We start from the raw sequence: 18,230 nt of genomic DNA on the forward strand, positions 1-18,230 counted from the left end.
TTCCTTTATATGTTAGATTTTCTATTATTATATAAGGAGTAGGTCTCTATAATAATCTTAAAAAAGGCTACTCTCTTAAACTTCTACCTATTAAAAGAGTAGATTTACCTACTTATTCCTATTATTATTTCTTTACGCGGTCTTCCTAGGATGATAAAGATATATTTCTACTATTTTAATACTTAATTATACTTCGTATAATGGGGTATACCTTTTAAAGGTATTCTTTAAATAAGATAGAGTCATCTTATTTAATTCCTACTAAATAAGTTTATAGTAGGGGATCTAATAAAGAGTGAAAATCCTCTTTCTATTATTTATACGGAAGATTAGCCTCTAAAGCTAGGTATATAAACTCTAACTAGAACTTCTAAAGATCTATAGGAATTTTATAATAAAGGTCCTTTAGCTTCTTCTTTACATCCTTTCACTAATACGGATTCTTAAATACTTACTTAAGCTAGTAATATAAGTTAGTATTAAGAACTAGATTATCTATCTTTATATAAGTATATAAAAATAGTACTAGATGCTATACTACCTCACCCTATATCCTTAAGAGGATGTAACTTATAATAGCTTCCTTAGTATCTATAGTAGTACCTCTTTTAAAGTAGTCTTTATTACTACGGATTTTATTATTTATGAGTAGCTACTAATACTTATACGTAGGGTTTTAGCCGTTTATTAATTTAGGTAGGTTAGGCACTCTTAGTATATGTTTCTTCTTCTTCTAGGATCTATTCTCTTCTAAATACTATAAACTTATTAACTTAATAGTATCTTTATATAATGTTATTTAATAACTTATAATTCTTTCCGCTAAGTTAAGGATAACTTATTTAAGAGTCTTAATTTATATCTTTATATAAATAGTAATATCCTATATTTATCCCTTTATAAGGGGGGTAATCTTAGATTAATAGTTATTAGCTTCTTCTAGTAGAATATGCCTAAAAGCTTCTTTAACCTAAAATTATATTATATAAAAAAGACCTTTCTCTTATACTTATATATTAAGCTTAACCGGTAATAGGGAGTAAAAAGATTATAATAAGAAGGGGAATACCTATCCTCTTCCTTCCTTAGATTTATAAGGAAATTTAGTACCTTCGCGTAAGGGTATTTATTATTAACTACTAGACTCCTCTTAAGTACTAGTTATATAGGCTTAATTCTTAGCTATACTATCCGCACATAGAATAGTCTTCTACTTTCTTATAAGTAGGTACGGGGAGGATGCCTCCTTAATATTTATATACTATACTATAGCCTTATAAAGACTTCTATAGTTAATATATACTTAATGCTCTTTAGTCTTTAGATAATACTAATACGCCTTACTAAGATAACTTAAATTACCTTCTTAAATAATAGGTAGTTATATATAAGGCTTAAGCTATATATATAGTATACCTAGTTTAGGTATTCTAATACCTCCCTTAGGTGATAAAAAAGTAGGACGGGGATAATACCTAGAATAATCTTCTATATCTATCATGAATTATTAAGCGGCTAATATATAGGCTTTTACCTAAAGGCTATCTACTTAGTTAGATGTATATAAAATTAAAAGAACTTAATTAAAGTTAAGTAGAGAAGAGATAAAGTTAAGTAAAGTCTTATTAATTATTATAAATATAGAAGATGCTATGTACTCTTCTATCTTCTATATGTATTTATATAAGAAGTAAAATGAGAACTAAACTCTCTCTTTACTACGCGAATTACTACTTTAGTTATGTTATTAAAATAGATAAGAAATTAATCTTCTTATTACTATATGAAGTTTTATTAGCTATTAAGTAGGCTATATATCCTTAGTAGTATTTATTATCTATTAGTACTACTAGCTTACACGGCTTAGCTAGTTTATATAGCTTAGTTATAATTATCTTCGGCTTATTAAGTAATCGCGTAAGGGCGTAGTTATAATATACTCGCATTACTAGCGTCTAATAGCTATTATGTTACGTCTAATAGCCGTATCTAATAGCTATTACGATACTACCTATCTACTTAGATAATGGTAGGAAGGCTAGTTCTTAGCCCCCTATTACCTAAAAAGAGCCTAGATAAACTATCTATCTATAATAACCCTATACTAACATTATACTAAGAATTATACTTTATTATATAAGATTCTTTAGCTAGGTATCCCTACTTACCTTATAAACGTATATAGTATCCCCTATAGATAGCTCTATCTTAGATAGCCTATAGCTCTAGTAAGACGTAAAATAATTAATTAATTAATTAATTAATTAATTAATAGCCTCTATACCTAAGCCTATAAATTAGCTACTTAACGATTTATAATAGTAATATAGAAGAGGAGTACTTACTAGAGAAATATTATGCTACTACCCTAATATATAGACTAACTAAGTAAGATAGCTACTATCTTAGTTACTATGCCTTTTTAGGTTAGTCGGTATAGTAGTATTAGCCCTACTACCTTATAGAGTAAGTAAGATTCATACCTACCTAGAGGTTATTAGTTTAAGTCCTAGTTAAACTACTCTTATAGGTATAAGCTAAATTTAGGTTATTACTTAGGGGTATATATATTAGTAAGCGGCGTACTTACGTAATCCGTACGCCCTAGTATGTACTATGCTTTTACTACTATATATATATACCGCGTTCCTATAGCTATTATAGCCTTTATTACGCTGCCTACTAGTTAGCCTTATCTACTAACTAGCCTAGTCCCTACGCGTTAGCAGACTAGTTCCCTATTAGCGCTAACTCGCGTCTACTTCGTAGCTAAATAGGTTAAACGTGAGGATGCGTTCCTCTAAGAGGGAGATAATATCATGCTACTACCCTAATATATAGACTAACTAAGTAAGATAGCTACTATCTTAGTTACTATGCCTTTTTAGGTTAGTTAATATAGTAGTATCGGCCCTACTACCTTATAAGAAAGCCTAATATAAGTAGATTTAAATATAATATACTACCTATCTACTATAACTAACTAAAGAGATATAGATATTATAGAATAAGTAGCCTAAGCTATTAGATACTATATAGTATAAACTAGAGTAGTAAATTTCTATACCCTAGAGATAGGGTAAGGAATTTAGGAGTTAGTATTTAATTATAAGCTTAGCGTTTAATATATAAGCTTTATAGTAGGTATAGAGATAAATCTTTATATAGAAGTATTTTTTTCTAGAAGCTTATATCAGCGCTCTGCCGTCTCTATAGATAGGCTAAAGTTTATTCTTAGACATGAGCGCTTTTAGGCCCTAAAGACGGAATTGAAAGGATAAAATGGTTCATCACCTCGAATAGGTTTATTTCCAATCACACCCACTTGCCCTCCCAAACGCGTCGCTTGCAATGATGTTGTTACAGGTAAACTCGGCAGTCCCTCTGAATTGGCAGGCATTGCTGACAATATCAAGATGCTTTTCACCCATATAGCTGTTCTATGCCTCTCTTCTCCCTCTCACTAGCAGACGCTTCGTGCGGAGTGGTGTACAGGGAAGTCCCGCAACCCAACTGCTGCAAAGCCGACAATATCGGCGACTTCAACACAGCGTTTGGCACGCGAAATTGGCTCGGCACGGGGCTGGACATCAACTACGACAAGCGCACCCTCACCATTCACATCCAGTGTAGGAGTCAATACGGTTGCGACGTCATCGCCCTCGAGCTTTGCGACTATGACCCGCTCAAGGATCGGGAGCAGAACACGAAGACGGGTCGGTCTTGCGTTTACATGGTTGTCAATATTCAGGGACATTTCAACGCCTGCACCATCACGGGCTACTGGATAGGTTTTCACAGGCTGTGCCAGTGCAACCTGTACAACTTTGTTATCGGACAATTTGACCACCCAGACTGTCCACCGAAACAGTGATCGTGGGATGGACAGCTCGTCCGAAAGGGTCCTAAAGGTGGTAGAGTGGGTATGGTTGCCGACCTGACCAGTCCTGTTTCAATCGCTGACAAGTTTTGAAGAGAAAACCGACTCTACGACCCTACGCTGCGGTCTTTCACGTCTCGAGTCTTTCGCTGTACCCAATCCATTCGATCCTTCAACTGTACGAATCATTTCCGGCACAAGATTAGTGTTGTGTATTAGGTGCAACGAGATACTCAGGATGCTTTCATTCGATAAAGTAAAAAGACATTCTTTTCGTCGCCCGCACTTCTTGGAGGTTTGAGACTGCGTCGCGGTAGCAAACATCATTTCTTTCACTTCCGATTCACTGAAGCATGTCCCTTCCACTCTTGCTTCTTCCGTCGAGGTTTGGAAAGACTTCCACGGCAACACTCGCTTCCATGTGTCACGAGAATACTTCTCTGTTTTGCGGAGGTGAAAGTGGGCATTGGCATGGATCTAAGGTTAAGCCGAAATTTTCGGCAGAAGGAGAGGGGTTTGGTGACGTCTGACTTGCGGGGTTAGTTTCACAGCGACCAGGGTACCAACCAAGAACGCCTAGTAATTAGGTCTGCGAAGCGGAGTGTACAAGCCGGGATCCCATCCATCCGTCCAAGAATCACGCCTCAACTTTTGTTCCAAATGCCAGTAGCAGAGAAGAATATCGTCTATCAACCACAATTTTTGATTTTCGGGATTTCTTTTGGGGGAGGCTCACCGACATCCAAAAGAAACAAAAAAACACACACACAAAAGGTCTATAGCAACGAGAACAGCACCCAGCGCTCAAGACAACTCGTTTACCACCTTTTCGACGTGAACCTCGTCGAGACCCCGCCAGGTGTTTTTGACAAACGGGTAAATGCCGCCAACAATCAACAAGATGAATCCAACGACGGGGCCAGCCCAGTTCATGTTTTGCGCCGAGACGGGCAGTGTGCTCGGCCAGGGCAGCCAAAAGGCCATGTACAGGCTGTGTACAATGGCGTAGGCGTTGATGAAGGGTCCGAGTCTCCCCCAGTTCCACTGACCAAGCGACTTGGTCTGCGACCCCAGGCCGAACCGGTTCAACAACATGCATGAGATGGCCAGCGCGTAGGATAGGTAGAGCGCCAGCGTCGCGAGCGACGTCATTGCCGCGAAGATGAGCTTGCTCTTGATGTTTGGAAGCGCGATGACGGCGGCCGCGAGAGAGGCTACCGTGACTGCCCGCGCGGGAATCTGCCGCGAGTTGACTTCGGCGATGTAGGGAGACGCGCGGCCGAAGCCGTTGTCTCGCGCCCATGCCCAGGTCAGCCGCGAGGCGGAGAGGAAAGTGCCCAGGCTGCATCCGATTCCAATGAAGATGAGGCCGATGCCCATCCAGGTGGCAAGGACGCGCGAGCCAGTAACTCTGGCACAGATTTCGATGAATGGGAAAGGAGATTTGAGGACCTGAGATATGTAGTCTCCAGCCGAGAAAAGTGTTACGATGGCCATGGGAATCGCGAAAAAACCACAGGCAACAATGTTCCAGAATATTACTCGAGGTACAGCCATCTTTGCTTTGCAAGTCTCCTCGCTAAGGTTGACGCCAGCATCAAAGCCTGTGATGATATCAGCAGAGTTCTTTGATCTTCGGAATTAGTCCCACCGGAAAATATGTAAATAGGGGTAAGAAGACCAAGATGCCAGCTGACAGCGTTGGTCGGCCAGCCTGAAGTGGTAGGCGAATCAACACGATGGAAAAAGACAAAGTCTGCTGAAGCCTTTTTCTTTTGGAAGCCAAGGAGAATGCCGATGTAGACGAAGAAGAGCAGCAGATGAAGAACACCGGTCATGAGTTCGTACATTGGGACGATCCAGTAAAGGAAAATGTTGATGGTGTATAAGAAAGAGAGCAAGCACATCATAATGAGCCATGTCTGCCATGATTCGAAAGTAAATCCGGGATAGTTTAGTATAACAGTGCCTTGGATCAAATTTGTTACGACGTTGAGCACAGAAGCTAATAGAGCTACCCATGCGACCCAGGTCATCCAAGCTTTGACTGTCAGCCTTTGCAAAGAGTAGATTCGGAGTTTACTTACCCTGGATCCAGGTAATGAATTTGTGGCATCGTCGTGGAGCGAATGCTGCGGTCCACTTTGTCCAAAATCAGCCCTTTGTTAGGAAGCCGGATTGCCATATCTCTCACATGGTATTGGGCACCGGCGATGGGGGTAATGGATGCCATTTCAGCGAGTGACGCGGACTGGGCAAGTGCTCCAATCCATACGATGACCAGGCCCCAGATCAACACCTGAGGCCCGCCATTGAGAAATACAGGCAATAAATTACTGCGGAATCCGAACCGTTAGTAAAAGCACGAGAGCCAATTGGACAGGGGAAACTGACGATACAGGACCTTCCCAGCCCGATTGGTAAACCAATATCGTAAAAAGTAGTTGAAAGAAGCCGAAAACACGCTATGATCAATTAGCTCTGCCGCTGCATTTCGTCGTTGATTCAATGTACCTACCTTGACAGACTTTTCAGGGGGAACGCGACCTTCCAACTTCTGCGGAGAATCAGAAATTTCTCCAGAGTGGAGACTGCTCTGTCCAAAATCCTGCGTCAACACAGATTTGGAGTCGTTGGGGGATGCCATGACTCGAAGATCAAAGCAAATCAACAAGAGGAGCACTGAAACATCCAAGATTCGAGAGAGACGTGAATTCTTAAAAGCCCAGGCTGGACAAGGAAAGCAAGGGTCTTTAACGTCAAGTGGTGCCAAGTAGGGACAGTGGTATCATCGCAACTTGTGACCCTGAATTGCAGGCTTAGTGCCGCTAGCTCGGAAGCGGACCGCGTATGTTTGCCACCAGGCGAACGGTAGATCCTCCTGGTGACAACGATGGTCCTAGGCTGAAACTGCGGGACGATTGCTTCTAGATCCGCTCCGCTATGCAGCCGTTTGGGCTGTCATACCATGAGGCACAGAAGGATAGGATAGTGTCACGTCCTCTCCCACTCGGAACCCGCATAACGCGATAAAGTAGACAACTATGCTCTCGACGGTTGCACATGGTGCAAGTCGCAAAGAAGTAAAATAGTATCCAACTTTTGACACGTCAAGTTCCTGGTTGGCGGAGAGTACCCGAAGCACGGGCGAGCAAGAATGACAGCATCCAAACACAACACACCTCTGGAAATCAGTCGTGTTAGCAATCGTCATGGGGGTTAGACCTATCACATTCATGGTCCAGAGAGCTTAGTGGGATGTATCGACGCAGCCCAAGAGGTGCGTTGCGAAGCACCAAAGGGACAGACTCGCACGCAGGAAGAAATTCGTACGAGGCGAGGCAATAGTGAAGAGGACATAATGTTCTGACGTCCATGGGAACCATGAGAAAAGAGCAGGTGTGGCGGTGCCGTCGAAGCAGGGTAGAGTTAGTGTGCAAAACAAATATCTCAGGAGAGAGGAATGGACGACGTCTTTGAAATCCGAGTTGAGAGGTCGTCGACTAAACCGCAACGGGCTAGGCAGCGGTCCCAATTGCCCACCCGCGGTTGCCGCCCTTGCCTCTCTCACGCTTCATCCGCGCCGTGACATCACAACAACCTCCATTCCCATGCATCCCCAGCCCAGACCGAGGATAAGAAGACGCTACCTCCACAGCAAATAGGATGCACGTCTCCATGGCAGCCCATCCATCCCACAGCACTAGAAGAATTTTCAAACACCGCCCATCACGGCCTTCACCATAGGCATTTTAGAGCTTGTCTCGACGTCGCCTCAGCATTTGAATCATCTTTTCGTGTTTGCGAAACAGTGAACCGGAAAGAGTCGCTCCCCCTACTTGCCTCTGCGCCGTCCCCACTTCTTCTTCTTCTTTGAAAGCACTAACTGTCGAGCTAACAAGCATCCTGTGACCTAAACTGGGCACGCAATCCCCACCTGTCACCACCCTCTGATCACTCACCCTTACCGTCGCTATCTCTCCTGGACGACACGAGCAGCAAGCAAATCACAAGAGCACTTTGACACGAAAAGGGGTCCCGTCACACGCAACCATCAGGCGCAAATCCTACCAGGGTAGAGCAAAAGGGGGTCGCGAGAAGCGAGCCTTGCGATCGACCAGTCACCTCTCGTCCGCCGCCGAAATCCATGAGGCTGGCAGAAGAATGCTGCCAGTGATTGTTGAGGTGGGCCGGGGGGAGAAGAGGGGGGTCACGGAATGGGAGGGGCCGGGAAGCAAGCAAGCAAACCAACAGTAGCCGAAGCATCCAACTGCGTCCTCTGCAGAGACCTCTTGTCTGTCCTTTGCGTTACTCTCCGTCGGAACGGCTACCTGTCCACTCTTGATCAGTGGATGCTCTCAGGTTGCACTCCGACCCGCTGTCACGCGGCGGCCCGTACCCGTTCCGCCCGGCGCGCAAATACTTGTCTTGCTTGCTGTCTACTTCAGCCCGGCACAATGACGAAGGCACTGTCGAAGACGCAATTGAGATGCACGATTGCGATTGAACTAGAAGCAACATCAGTCAGTGAAACAATCAACCAGTGATGTCATTTCGTCGTACCTCTTCAAGAAGTTGCCACTGGAAATCTGTCAGTCTCTCCAACGAATCGGAGAATGATCCATGGGTCTGTACAAAGTCGCGTGACAAAAGACTGGAGATGGCCGCATCAATCACGGCGCACCCATGCTTTGACAGCCGCTCGACGTTGACGGTACCGACGGAGTTGGCTGAGCCTCTCAATGCACACACACGCGCGCGTCCACTTCGAAAGAACTTGCAAGGCGACCTGAATTAGACACATCTGCACCAAGACCCTCCAAGGCTTGGTGTGATGCCATGCATTAGAATCGATATATCGGTACGTACCCAATGTGAGAGTTGCGCTAAACGCCGCATCCCCGCACCAAGGCCTGTACCTAGACCTGGCCTCAACTCCCCACAAATGCAGATTTTCGCCCTGGCGGATGGGGTATACCCGGTAGTAAAAGCAAAAATGACCTCCAAAGCAGTGACTCCAAGGAACGTGAATCCCACATCGGGGCGATCAAATCTTGAGAGGTCAGCGAAATGGCTGAGGAGTTTCTGAAAGACACTTACAAGCTTGAGCGAAGTTCTCTGCAACAGCCCGGTAAAGTTGAGCATTGCGCGACTCTTTGGCGGCGTGCGCTGCAGACGGCGAAACGCCTCCCTGACATGATCTGGCCCAACAGGTTCGCGCGCTTCCTCCGGTGGGTCAAAGGGGCCGCTCTCGCGTTTGCGTTTGCGACCGTTGCTGCCATCCGAAGAATTAACTCCACCCGATGCCTTTCGGCTGGCATCCTGGGCTTGCTTGACCCGGAGTGCTTCTTCAGTAAGCGTCTGGACGATTTCGAACGTTAAGAAACCAAGGATGTCGATGATGTCGTCGTTGGGTTTGCTGTCAGTTATTGTTCCGAATCCTGCCCATTCCCTAAACCGCTTGCCTTTGCGGAAGGTGAAACTTGCTTGTCGGCAGTCGGACCAGTGGACGTACTCCTCGCGCGTCATGTTCTTGGTGCGCTCGTCGGCGTTACGAAGACGTTGGATTGTGGCATAGTTCATTTCGGTTTCCTCTTCGTCTTCTTCGTCGTCTCGCGACGGAGGGAACTCAGAAAAGAAAGACTGGACATCCCAAACCAGGTCGACAGCCTTCTTACCGCCACCGGGTTTGGCAGTTTTGGTGGCGGGGTTGGGGGCTGTGGCCGTGATGTCGACTCCTATGTCGTCGGCTGCGAGTTCTTCTGCTCCTGGGTTCTTTTCATCCGAGTCCTTGGCCGTCTTGCGCACATCTTTCCACTGCAAAAAGGTACGCAAGCGACTAATCTTTGCGCGGTCGTGACGGATGAGCATCATGAGATCGTCAGTGGATATGCTGCGGCTGCCACGGCGAGTTGCAAGATTGGTGCATTCGCGGAGCTATGATTAATTAGTGCGGCTGATTCATAAGAGTCATGACATTAAGTCTTCACCATTTCCTGGACTTGTTGCTGGACAATCTGCTCGATTAGGGTTGTGGTCTCCGCCGATGGTTCTGCAGTCTCGCCAGAGACGAACATCATCTGTGATATGGTATCAGCGGAAAGAGCTTGAATTGAAGTCAGGATTGAACTCCTGTTGGCACTACAATGGTATATGTGAAAGCAAGTAAAGCGAAAAAAGACAATAAGAGGAAGAGAAAACTAAGATCAAAAAGCATAATTTTTCCCAGACACATTAAACATACCTGCTGGATCTCCGTCCGGTACTTGACTGATTTGTCCGTCATGATGGCTGTGGTGTTGTTTCGGTCACGGGTAGAGGACTTCGGCGTAAAGCGTCATGGAACGACGCGCCAGACAAGACGTTTCGCTTTCTCTTGCGGTCGATATCCGATATGTAAGGCCACAAGAGACGGACGATGGCTAGAAGCGCAAGATGGATGGGATAGCTCAACAGTGCTGAGAGGATGAAGAGATGTCTGGAGCCAACCCCGGACGGGCCAGAGACCGGCAACCACTTACCACCTCACCTTCCGCTGCCGATGCCGACCGCCCGCTTACCGCCCTCAGCCCTATAGCAATCCCGCAGTGGGGTCTCACTGGAAATTCGTCTACGACACAAAACACCAGTCCAATCACTCGAACCAACCTCAGAGCCCCAGGCCGCCGTCAGAATGCTCCACCTCATCGGGCTTGGTCTCGCAGACGAGACGGACATCACCGTCAAGGGTCTGGAAATCGTCAAGAAGGCCGAGCGCGTCTATCTCGAGTCGTACACGGCCATCCTGCTCGTCGACCAGGCAAAACTGGTGAGTTCAGAGGAGCCGCGGACTGCTGTCATGATACATTCGGAATATCCAAGTCTCATACTGTGCGATAGTAGGAAGCTTTCTATGGCCGCTCCGTCATCATAGCCGACCGCGAAATGGTCGAATCAGCCAGCGACAGCATCCTCGCCGACGCCGACAAGGTCGACGTCGCCTTCCTCGTCGTCGGCGACCCATTCGGGTACGAAATCCTTCTATACAGGCTATGGGCTCAACGATTGGTTTGCTAACTACGAATAATCCCACAGCGCCACCACGCACACGGACCTCGTGCTGCGCGCGCGCGAGCTCAACATCGCGACCAACGCCGTGCCCAACGCCTCAATCATGACGGGCATCGGCTGCACAGGACTGCAGCTGTACAACTTCGGGCAGACGATCAGCATGGTCTTCTTCACCGACAACTGGCGCCCGGCGTCGTGGTACGACCGCGTCGTCGAAAACGCCGTCATAGGCCTGCACACGCTGGTCCTGCTCGACATTAAGGTCAAGGAGCCGAACCTGGATATGCTGGCGCGCGGCAAGGTCGTATACGAGCCGCCGCGCTACATGTCCGTTGCGCAGTGCGCGCAGCAGATGGTTGAGATTGATGAGGAGAGGGGCAAGGGCGTGTGCGGGAAGGATGCGCTCGCCGTCGGTGTTGCGAGGGTTGGTGCGAGCGATCAGAAAATTGTTGCTGGTACGCTGGAGCAGCTGAGCCAGGCGGACCTGGGCAAGCCACTGCACAGCTTGGTTTTGGTGGGACGCAACACCCATGATTTGGAAAGGGATTATCTCCGCGCTTTTGCTGTGGACCCGGCCACTTTTGACGCGGCCTGGGAGAAGGCGCGCCAGCAGTAATGCGGTATTAAGAAATCGTTTGCTGTGAAGCACTTTGTGCAATGGAGAGCATGGATACATCCCATCTTGCACGTGTAGGAAGTGCGAACCAAACTTCCTTTTTTCTCATCACTCTCCTGCCTGGTCCCGTTCCATTGATTTGTGTCCGGCCCAGCAGTATCATGGGCTTGTCCAGAATGCCATCTCCAAGAGCCACCAGCACCAGCAGTGAATATGCACGAAGCTGCCTGGTCCAACCGAGAGCCCTCATTTCTTCTTCGCCTTCTGCTCCTCCATCGCCCGCATGGCCGCCCTGGCACTACGGCTACCTCCCAGCTTCGGTCCCTTGGGTCTCTCTTCTGCCTTGCCTCCCTTGCCCGCCGGCGCCGGTGGATTGCGCTTGTTGCGCGTCTGCACGGCTTCCATGAAATCGCGCCGGAATTGCTCAACGATCCGGTCATCAGCTGCCTGGTCGTCGTTGGTCTCTGCAGCTTGAAGTTCTGTGCGATCGTAGATGTTGTCCACTGCGCAGGTTCTGTCAGTTTGTAAGGGGCAGAGGTTGAGGGTAAAGGGGCCGCCTACGCATGCTCTCCTTCAGGATATCCTCGACAATCTTGTCACGCTTGATGTCCTCGCTAGTACGGCGTTTCCGTCCGCGTCGCCCCCGGCCAGCGAAGCGCTCATCGCTTGGCTCCGCCGTCTCGCCGCTCTGCAGCCTGCGCGTTGCTTCCTGCGTGCGCTGGGCATTCATACGCGTAACCTCTTCGCCAAGGTCAATTTCTTGCAACTTGCCCATGCCCGCAGGCTGTCTCTCGCGATGTGCGTCCGCCCTCGCGGCCAGGGGCAAATGGGCGTTGTAAACTCCCGGTCGTCGTCCACCCAGCGATGAGGCATAGTCTTCGGCAGCGCGTTTCTCGCCCTCGCGAAGCTCAGCCATCTTGGAGTCTACATATGCCATCCTTCCGACGTTAGCCATCATCGTAGCTTTTCCTGGGGCTGCCTGCTTCCAGCGCGACCGAGGCGTCCACTCACATGTGTTTGTCGAGCGTGTCCGGCACCAGCCCAGTCTGCGGTGCAAACCGCTTGACCGCTTCTATTGCTGCCGGCGCACTCTCATCATCTCCCTTCGGCGCAACTGTGTCGACCTCGGTCGAAGCGGTGGAAGTCGTTGGCCGTGTCGAGGCGCTGCTGAACTCGACGCCGCCTCTCGATTTGTGCGCCAGCTTGCGCCGTCGGAGTATGTCTGCTACGGAGGTACCCGTCGCATCCTCTCCAGGCTCTGCAGACGTTGCGACTGAGTTGTTAGGTTCGGCGGATGGGGTGTTGGACGTGATGACATTGGCGGTGGATTCCTGGTCGGTGTCTTCGATGGCGCGTTTGCGGAATACTTTTTGCTTCTTTCGAGGTCGGAACAGTGTTTCTTGTTGTTCGGTCGACATGGCTGTTGTTGCCTTCAGCCTCGACGGTGGCTTGACGACGGACGATGAGATTCAATACGGGGATTCGTGCGCTCCGCAGCGCTGCTGAGTGAGCCTGTCTCCACTAGACGTGGAATTCCGATCGCACTGTAGTGGGATGAAGGATGGTCTAGAAAGATGTGAAAAGAGCACGTTGGGGTTTGCCAAAGTGAGTCGTCTTGGTATTGAAGGCAGCGAAACAGTGTTGTTGATTACATTCATCAGGAAATGTGCAGGGATATGGAGCTCCGATGACCCACGCCGGGGGAATTGCCCTGCCACACCGCCCTGGGCCATGATGATCTCGGGTTATCTCCGGCTAAATGGGCATTGTCGAAACCCTGCCCCTGGCCTTGTTTTCCTTCCGTTGCCAGACCCTGGGAAACTTTGCCCAACTAGTCTGGCACTCAAAGCAAATCATTCGGCGTCTGGCTGCGATTCAGAGGGGTCAGATGGACAAGGGTCGTAAGTAGAATTACATGCACACTGAAGAGATGTAATTCACTCTGAGCATCGCGAAACCAACTGCGTATCAATCGTTTATGCTTGTACGCTGTGTACGACTAGGGGTTTGGCTGACATCATCCAGCAAGAAGGAAAAAAGCCCAGCATTTTCCATAAGACTGCCTTTGCCGGAGCGCCGTGCTGTGAAGATTCTCACCATGAAAAGGGGTAGGACGATGGCAGCTATGACCGAATCTGTGATGCCGCGATCCACCGTCTGCACATGTCCGGGTAGAAAACCATAATGCCTCTTTGTGATGAAGCGAAAAAGAAATCCCGCTTAATTAAAACGAGCGAAAGTGGATTCCAGACAGAAAACCGCCACCCAAATCAAGCCAAGCCGATGTTGATGAGCCATCACCATATACTGGATGCGAAACCCAAGGACGCCAGATGCATGCATGGGGAAACAAAGCAACAAATGAAGAAAAGGGGCATCTAATCATGCGGTGATTTTAAACGCCGCTGGTTCTTGTATAGAGAGATGCGTGCAAGCCATGTGCTCGACAGAGAAGGCAACGAGACCAATCAAGTCCCTTGAGCAAACGCTTGACCAGAATGCGAGGTGAAGAGAGGGAAAGTGGTCAGGGTGGGTGCAAATAGGATTGGATGGAGACAGATAGAGCGCCGTTTTTCAGTTTCGCTGCGATGTGCAGCCCGAATGGCGAGGACGACCGAGGACAGGTCGGGTGTTGGTGGGGTTGGAAAAGTAAGCGAGCTAACCTTTGGGCCGATGACTGGACAAAGAGGTTGCCGAGACAGGGCGAGAACCTGTCGCACGGCAAACTGCCTGCTTGCAACGACTACCTTGTGTCCTACAAAGAAACGACAGAGGTGCCGTGCCCTGAATGAAAATTTGGAGTCTAAGAGTCTTTGGCACAGCTCAGCTGCCAAGCCTGCGACGAATCAATTCCATCAAGTTGAGGAGCTTCTCCTTCTCCTCTGCGGTCGGAGAGGAAAGCTTAGAACCGTCGCCCGAGTTCTCGGCCTGAATGACGTCGTCGGGCAGTTCGGCCTGAAGGAAGTCAGTTTGCGAATCCAGACAGCGGGTTCTGATCCAAGACTTACGGTGAGGCCATAAATCAGAGTCTGAATGGTGTCTCCATCGATGCTTAGTTCATTCTCGCGCTGGGCGAACTCGATCAAGTTCAAACAAGCGCGACGATCAGCGGGAGCAGCAGCATTGAACATTTCGATGTCTGTAGACTTCCGCGGGGGGGCATCATTAGCGACAAAATTGCGCGCCTTTTGCTTTTCTGCCGCCATGCGTTGCCTGAAAGCCGATTAGCCGAAGACTTCGATTTGGAGCTGGAATGAACTCACTCTTTGACCTTTGCAATGAAGTCGAGCTTGATTCCTTTCGAGGGCAAACGATAGACGACTCCTTCTTCCTCAGGGTCGTCGTACTCTGAAAAGTCGCTTTCAGACTCGGTCTCGTCGAAAACTTCGACGAGACCATTGTTCTTGAACCCACGCCTCAGGTTGACGTCGGTTACCTTGGGGTTCTTCGGCTTGCGAACCCTGATGTCGCGCTTGTGACCGGAGACGTCGATCTGAATGAAGCGGAGATCGTGTTCAATGTGGCGTGGGCAAACCCAGGCGTTGCGCGTCTTCGCATTGAAAGGAATAGGCGGTGGGTTCGCCATAGGCGGATCCAGACACTCTAGATGCCAGTTGGCATTGCAGACATCACACTGGATGATCTGCTGCTTGTTGAGCGATGATTTGCCACAATGCGAACACAACACGGCGTTCCCCTTCGCGTCCTTGAGCTTCGTATTGTCAGGAAGCTCGTCCCAGCCGCCACGGCCCTTGTTGCTGCCTGGTGTAAGCATTTGGTCGACGTTAAAAACAGAAGGACATGACTTACATGGGTCGAGTGGCTTGAATCTCTTCATAAGCGCCCTCAGAGTTGGCACGCACGCCCTCAAAGTAGTCTTGCACCTTTTTTGGAAGTGCGAAGACTGTTGGGTTGCGGCGCTGCATGTTGTTCAGCAGCGGCATGAACAAGCTGAAAGCTTCTCTTGGCGCTTGCTTTGTCTTTGCAGCGCAAATGTGGCAGAGCCACCGTTCCTCGGGAGTTTGCTCAAGGGGAGGATCGCAACAGGTTAGGTGAAAGGCCTTGTCACAGCCGTCGCAGCATAGCAACAAGCCAGAAAACCCGCACGCAGAACAAAAGTCATCATTTTCGGAGCGCTGCCACTCTGTCAGTGGTGGTGATGGAGGAAGACGTGATGATAGCAAGGGAGGGGTAGGGAGCTCTTTTGCGTGCATGCTGACAATGGGGTGAGGTGTTTGGGTGTTGGTGGTGGAAAGGGCTCGAAGAGGTAAAGGGCGGGAAAGTTAGTGTAAGGGTTGCAAGGACTGGTGACTTACAGCGTCGTACTCTTCTCCGTTTCCGACCGGGCTGCCAACTCCGCCACTTGGCCGGACCACACCCGCAACACCGCCAGCTCTGTTTTTAATCGGCCTAATACGTCAGAAATCGTTAGCTGACTACTCATGCCAAGGTAATATGAAGATCAATATCGATGCAAAACCGCTACGGCTCCAGTGTGGTCGTGGGAAATGTGAAACAAGTAGGGGGGCCAACAAACACGTGGAGTTGCGCGTATGAGGCGGATCATGATGCAAGCCGTGGAGAGAAGGAGCAAACTCGGGGCAACTTACGAATGCTTTGTGCGTGCAGAGGTCTTTTGGCGCTTAGATGGCCTTTCGGCTCCATCCGGGTTCAGAACAGGCGTGGTGGCGCGGGTCACGGATCCAGAACCGCCTGGCGGGAAAAACTCAGAAAAAGGGGACGTAGTGCTACTACCGGATTGCAGTGCAGGCTTATTCAAGAGACCGTTGGAGCTCGTGAACTTCAGAATCTGTCTCTTCCGGGGCGGCTGAACTTCTGCAGACTCGGCGGCGTTGGGGACGTGTCCAGCAGGCGGCCCCCTAATGCCGCTCACCGGAATCGAGGCGTCGAACTTGTGAATATTGGGCAGCGACTGGCTGTACTTTCTCCGCTTCGTCTTGACTTCTTCGTCCGAGGAATAGAGAAGCCCAGCTTGCTCGAGGCCTCGCTTGCTGATGGTCGGCCCTTTCTTGGCGGCTTTGGTCTTACCTTGCTTTTTGGCACCGTTCACTGCCTTGGTGGTGACAGCGGGCTTGGTGATGGCGGGCTGCAGGACGTCTGGGGGCGGACCTGCAGCAATACTTTCGTCGACGGAGCTAAGGCTTGAGGTGGAAGACACGCTTCCACTGCGCGAGTGCAAAGCAGAAGACGGCATGCCGTTGGCGGTGGAGTTGTCGGCATGGGTATCCACCACGGCAGGAGCGGGCGTGTCGTTATTCGTGGCTTCGACAGATTCGGCAGTGTCTTCGGCGGGTGAGGCGGAGCGTGATGTGTCATCAATAGATACTGGCGCGGGCGAGGATCGTGACGAGTTGCGTTGGACAGCATTTTGTATGCTCGACGTTCGGCGGAAGTCTCTGACGAAACGTTTGAAAGTGCGATAGAGCTCCGTTGGTCGAGGATCCAAGCCACGTACTTCGTCCTTGGTGATGGTGAAGATGGCCTCGGCCAACTCGGGGTCGATCTTGCTCTGCTTGTGCAAGCAGTCCAGGATTTCCGCGTTCACGCTAGAACTCTTGGGCAGGTCCTTCGCAACCCCTTGGGCTCCGCGAAAAGCCCTGTCTATGACTGTCCACATCCAGATTTCATTATTGTGGTCGTGCTCCGGCTTGATGGGGGAAGCAGATTCGACTTCAGAGGTGGTTGGTACGGCCGGCTCCTCACTCTTAGTCGCCACCTTTTTGTTGAGCTTGCTCTTCTTGGGCCCCTTCTTCTTCTTCATCACAGGCATGTAATCATCGTCCTCCTCCTCATCGCGGTTGTGAGGGAGGATCGGCAGGGCTACAGGGACGTTCCGGTCGTCCGCTTGGGGGGCGGCTTCGACGGCCACAGTCGTCTCTGGCGAGTCGCGGTCGTCAGCAGAGAGCATGCCGTTCCTAGCAACAGCACTGCGACGGAGCCCTTCGACTCTTGTTCTAGTAGCCCTGTCTTTGGCCGTGGGCCGGGCACCAAGAGGCTGCATGTGCGCAACGACGCCTGCACGCTCGAAGCCATGATCTTCGAAACTCGCAGCGGGATCTTTGAGCGGCGGCTCAACCCAACCGTCAAGGGACGCCTGACCCTTCTCTTTCTTAGATTCGGTAGCAGCAGCAGGCGAGCTGGCCGTACTGGGCCGGGCAAAGGGACTCGGCGAAAGTCGCGAGGAGGGCCTCGTGGACCGGCGGGAGGGACGAGGCATCTTGCACGCTGGCCAAGGGAGCGCGATCCTGTACATTGAGTCAGCGGCAATTCGCGTTATTCAAGTCAAGGGGGCTTACGACGCGATTCTCCTATTCAAGGGCCGTGGGTGCGCGAAACAGGCGGCGCCGTCGCGTGGGTGGTTGTGAATGTCAGGTCTGAGATGTTAGCGAGAAATCGGCCGCGGAGGTGTGGCTCGGACGGGCTGCCGCTCCAGCAGCCCCTTGACAACACAACCTTGGATTTGGACAACACGAACCTGAAGAGACCTGACGTCTTGGAATGCGTGGTGAGACTATGCGTAATTGGTGAGTTTAGTTTGAGTGAAAAAGGTTTGCGTCGTTGGGAAGCAGCCGCCCAACTGAGTGCATTCGCTGTGCACAATACCCTCAATCAGGGGACGATGAGTGATGTAGCTGGGAGTTGCAGAGCGGAGTGCAGCTAGGT

At 49.6% G+C, this 18,230-nt stretch overlaps 5 protein-coding genes across 5 annotated transcripts; 1 reads left to right on the forward strand and 4 right to left on the reverse strand.

The window, feature by feature from the left end:
- Positions 1-4,684: 4,684 nt before the first annotated feature.
- On the reverse strand, positions 4,685-6,886 carry IWZ02DRAFT_501173 (amino acid/polyamine transporter I; the record flags this gene model as incomplete). The annotated part of the gene is made up of 6 exons (XM_066770272.1): positions 6,399-6,886; positions 6,275-6,345; positions 6,075-6,216; positions 5,968-6,022; positions 5,532-5,921; positions 4,685-5,484 (listed from the first exon to the last, which is right to left on the reverse strand). The coding sequence occupies exons 1-6, from the start codon at positions 6,525-6,527 to the stop codon at positions 4,685-4,687; spliced, it is 1,587 nt and encodes a 528-aa protein (XP_066620192.1). The 5' UTR covers positions 6,528-6,886.
- Positions 6,887-8,811: 1,925 nt separating this feature from the next.
- Positions 8,812-10,166, reverse strand: IWZ02DRAFT_470957 (transcription factor spt3; the record flags this gene model as incomplete). The annotated part of the gene is made up of 4 exons (XM_066768834.1): positions 8,812-8,895; positions 8,918-9,817; positions 9,871-9,960; positions 10,125-10,166. 4 exons carry the CDS (start codon positions 10,164-10,166, stop codon positions 8,812-8,814), a joined length of 1,116 nt encoding a protein of 371 aa, XP_066620193.1.
- A 387-nt stretch (positions 10,167-10,553) lies between these two features.
- IWZ02DRAFT_470958 (Diphthine synthase) lies at positions 10,554-11,546 on the forward strand (the record flags this gene model as incomplete). The annotated part of the gene is made up of 3 exons (XM_066768835.1): positions 10,554-10,688; positions 10,763-10,887; positions 10,955-11,546. The coding sequence occupies 3 exons, from the start codon at positions 10,554-10,556 to the stop codon at positions 11,544-11,546; spliced, it is 852 nt and encodes a 283-aa protein (XP_066620194.1).
- A 153-nt stretch (positions 11,547-11,699) lies between these two features.
- IWZ02DRAFT_44136 (uncharacterized protein) lies at positions 11,700-13,083 on the reverse strand. Its single transcript, XM_066766910.1, has 3 exons — positions 12,558-13,083; positions 12,108-12,484; positions 11,700-12,049 (listed from the first exon to the last, which is right to left on the reverse strand). Exons 1-3 carry the CDS (start codon positions 12,962-12,964, stop codon positions 11,793-11,795), a joined length of 1,041 nt encoding a protein of 346 aa, XP_066620195.1. The 5' UTR covers positions 12,965-13,083; the 3' UTR covers positions 11,700-11,792.
- A 1,270-nt stretch (positions 13,084-14,353) lies between these two features.
- IWZ02DRAFT_44163 (uncharacterized protein) lies at positions 14,354-17,954 on the reverse strand. Its single transcript, XM_066766924.1, has 7 exons — positions 17,864-17,954; positions 16,157-17,812; positions 15,863-15,956; positions 15,357-15,682; positions 14,810-15,304; positions 14,555-14,759; positions 14,354-14,501 (listed from the first exon to the last, which is right to left on the reverse strand). Exons 2-7 carry the CDS (start codon positions 17,782-17,784, stop codon positions 14,370-14,372), a joined length of 2,880 nt encoding a protein of 959 aa, XP_066620196.1. The 5' UTR covers positions 17,785-17,812; positions 17,864-17,954; the 3' UTR covers positions 14,354-14,369.
- Between the last annotated feature and the right edge of the window lie 276 nt (positions 17,955-18,230).

Source organism: Phyllosticta citriasiana (assembly GCF_038021145.1).
Source record: "Phyllosticta citriasiana strain CBS 120426 chromosome Unknown IWZ02scaffold_11, whole genome shotgun sequence".
Lineage (NCBI taxonomy): Eukaryota > Fungi > Ascomycota > Dothideomycetes > Botryosphaeriales > Phyllostictaceae > Phyllosticta > Phyllosticta citriasiana.

Excerpts from the sequence above, each read along its gene's own strand:
- IWZ02DRAFT_44136 (XM_066766910.1), bottom strand. The coding sequence starts at position 12,964 with ATGTCGACCGAACAACAAGAAACACTGTTCCGACCTCGAAAGAAGCAA. Across the intron at positions 12,485-12,557 it reads GACACGCTCGACAAACACAT|GATGGCATATGTAGACTCCA; the intron begins GTGAGTGGACGC and ends TAACGTCGGAAG. Across the intron at positions 12,050-12,107 it reads TATCCTGAAGGAGAGCATGC|TGGACAACATCTACGATCGC; the intron begins GTAGGCGGCCCC and ends GAACCTGCGCAG.
- IWZ02DRAFT_44163 (XM_066766924.1), bottom strand. The coding sequence starts at position 17,784 with ATGCCTCGTCCCTCCCGCCGGTCCACGAGGCCCTCCTCGCGACTTTCG. Across the intron at positions 15,957-16,156 it reads TCTGCACGCACAAAGCATTC|GCCGATTAAAAACAGAGCTG; the intron begins GTAAGTTGCCCC and ends CTGACGTATTAG. Across the intron at positions 14,502-14,554 it reads CTCTGATTTATGGCCTCACC|GCCGAACTGCCCGACGACGT; the intron begins GTAAGTCTTGGA and ends GACTTCCTTCAG.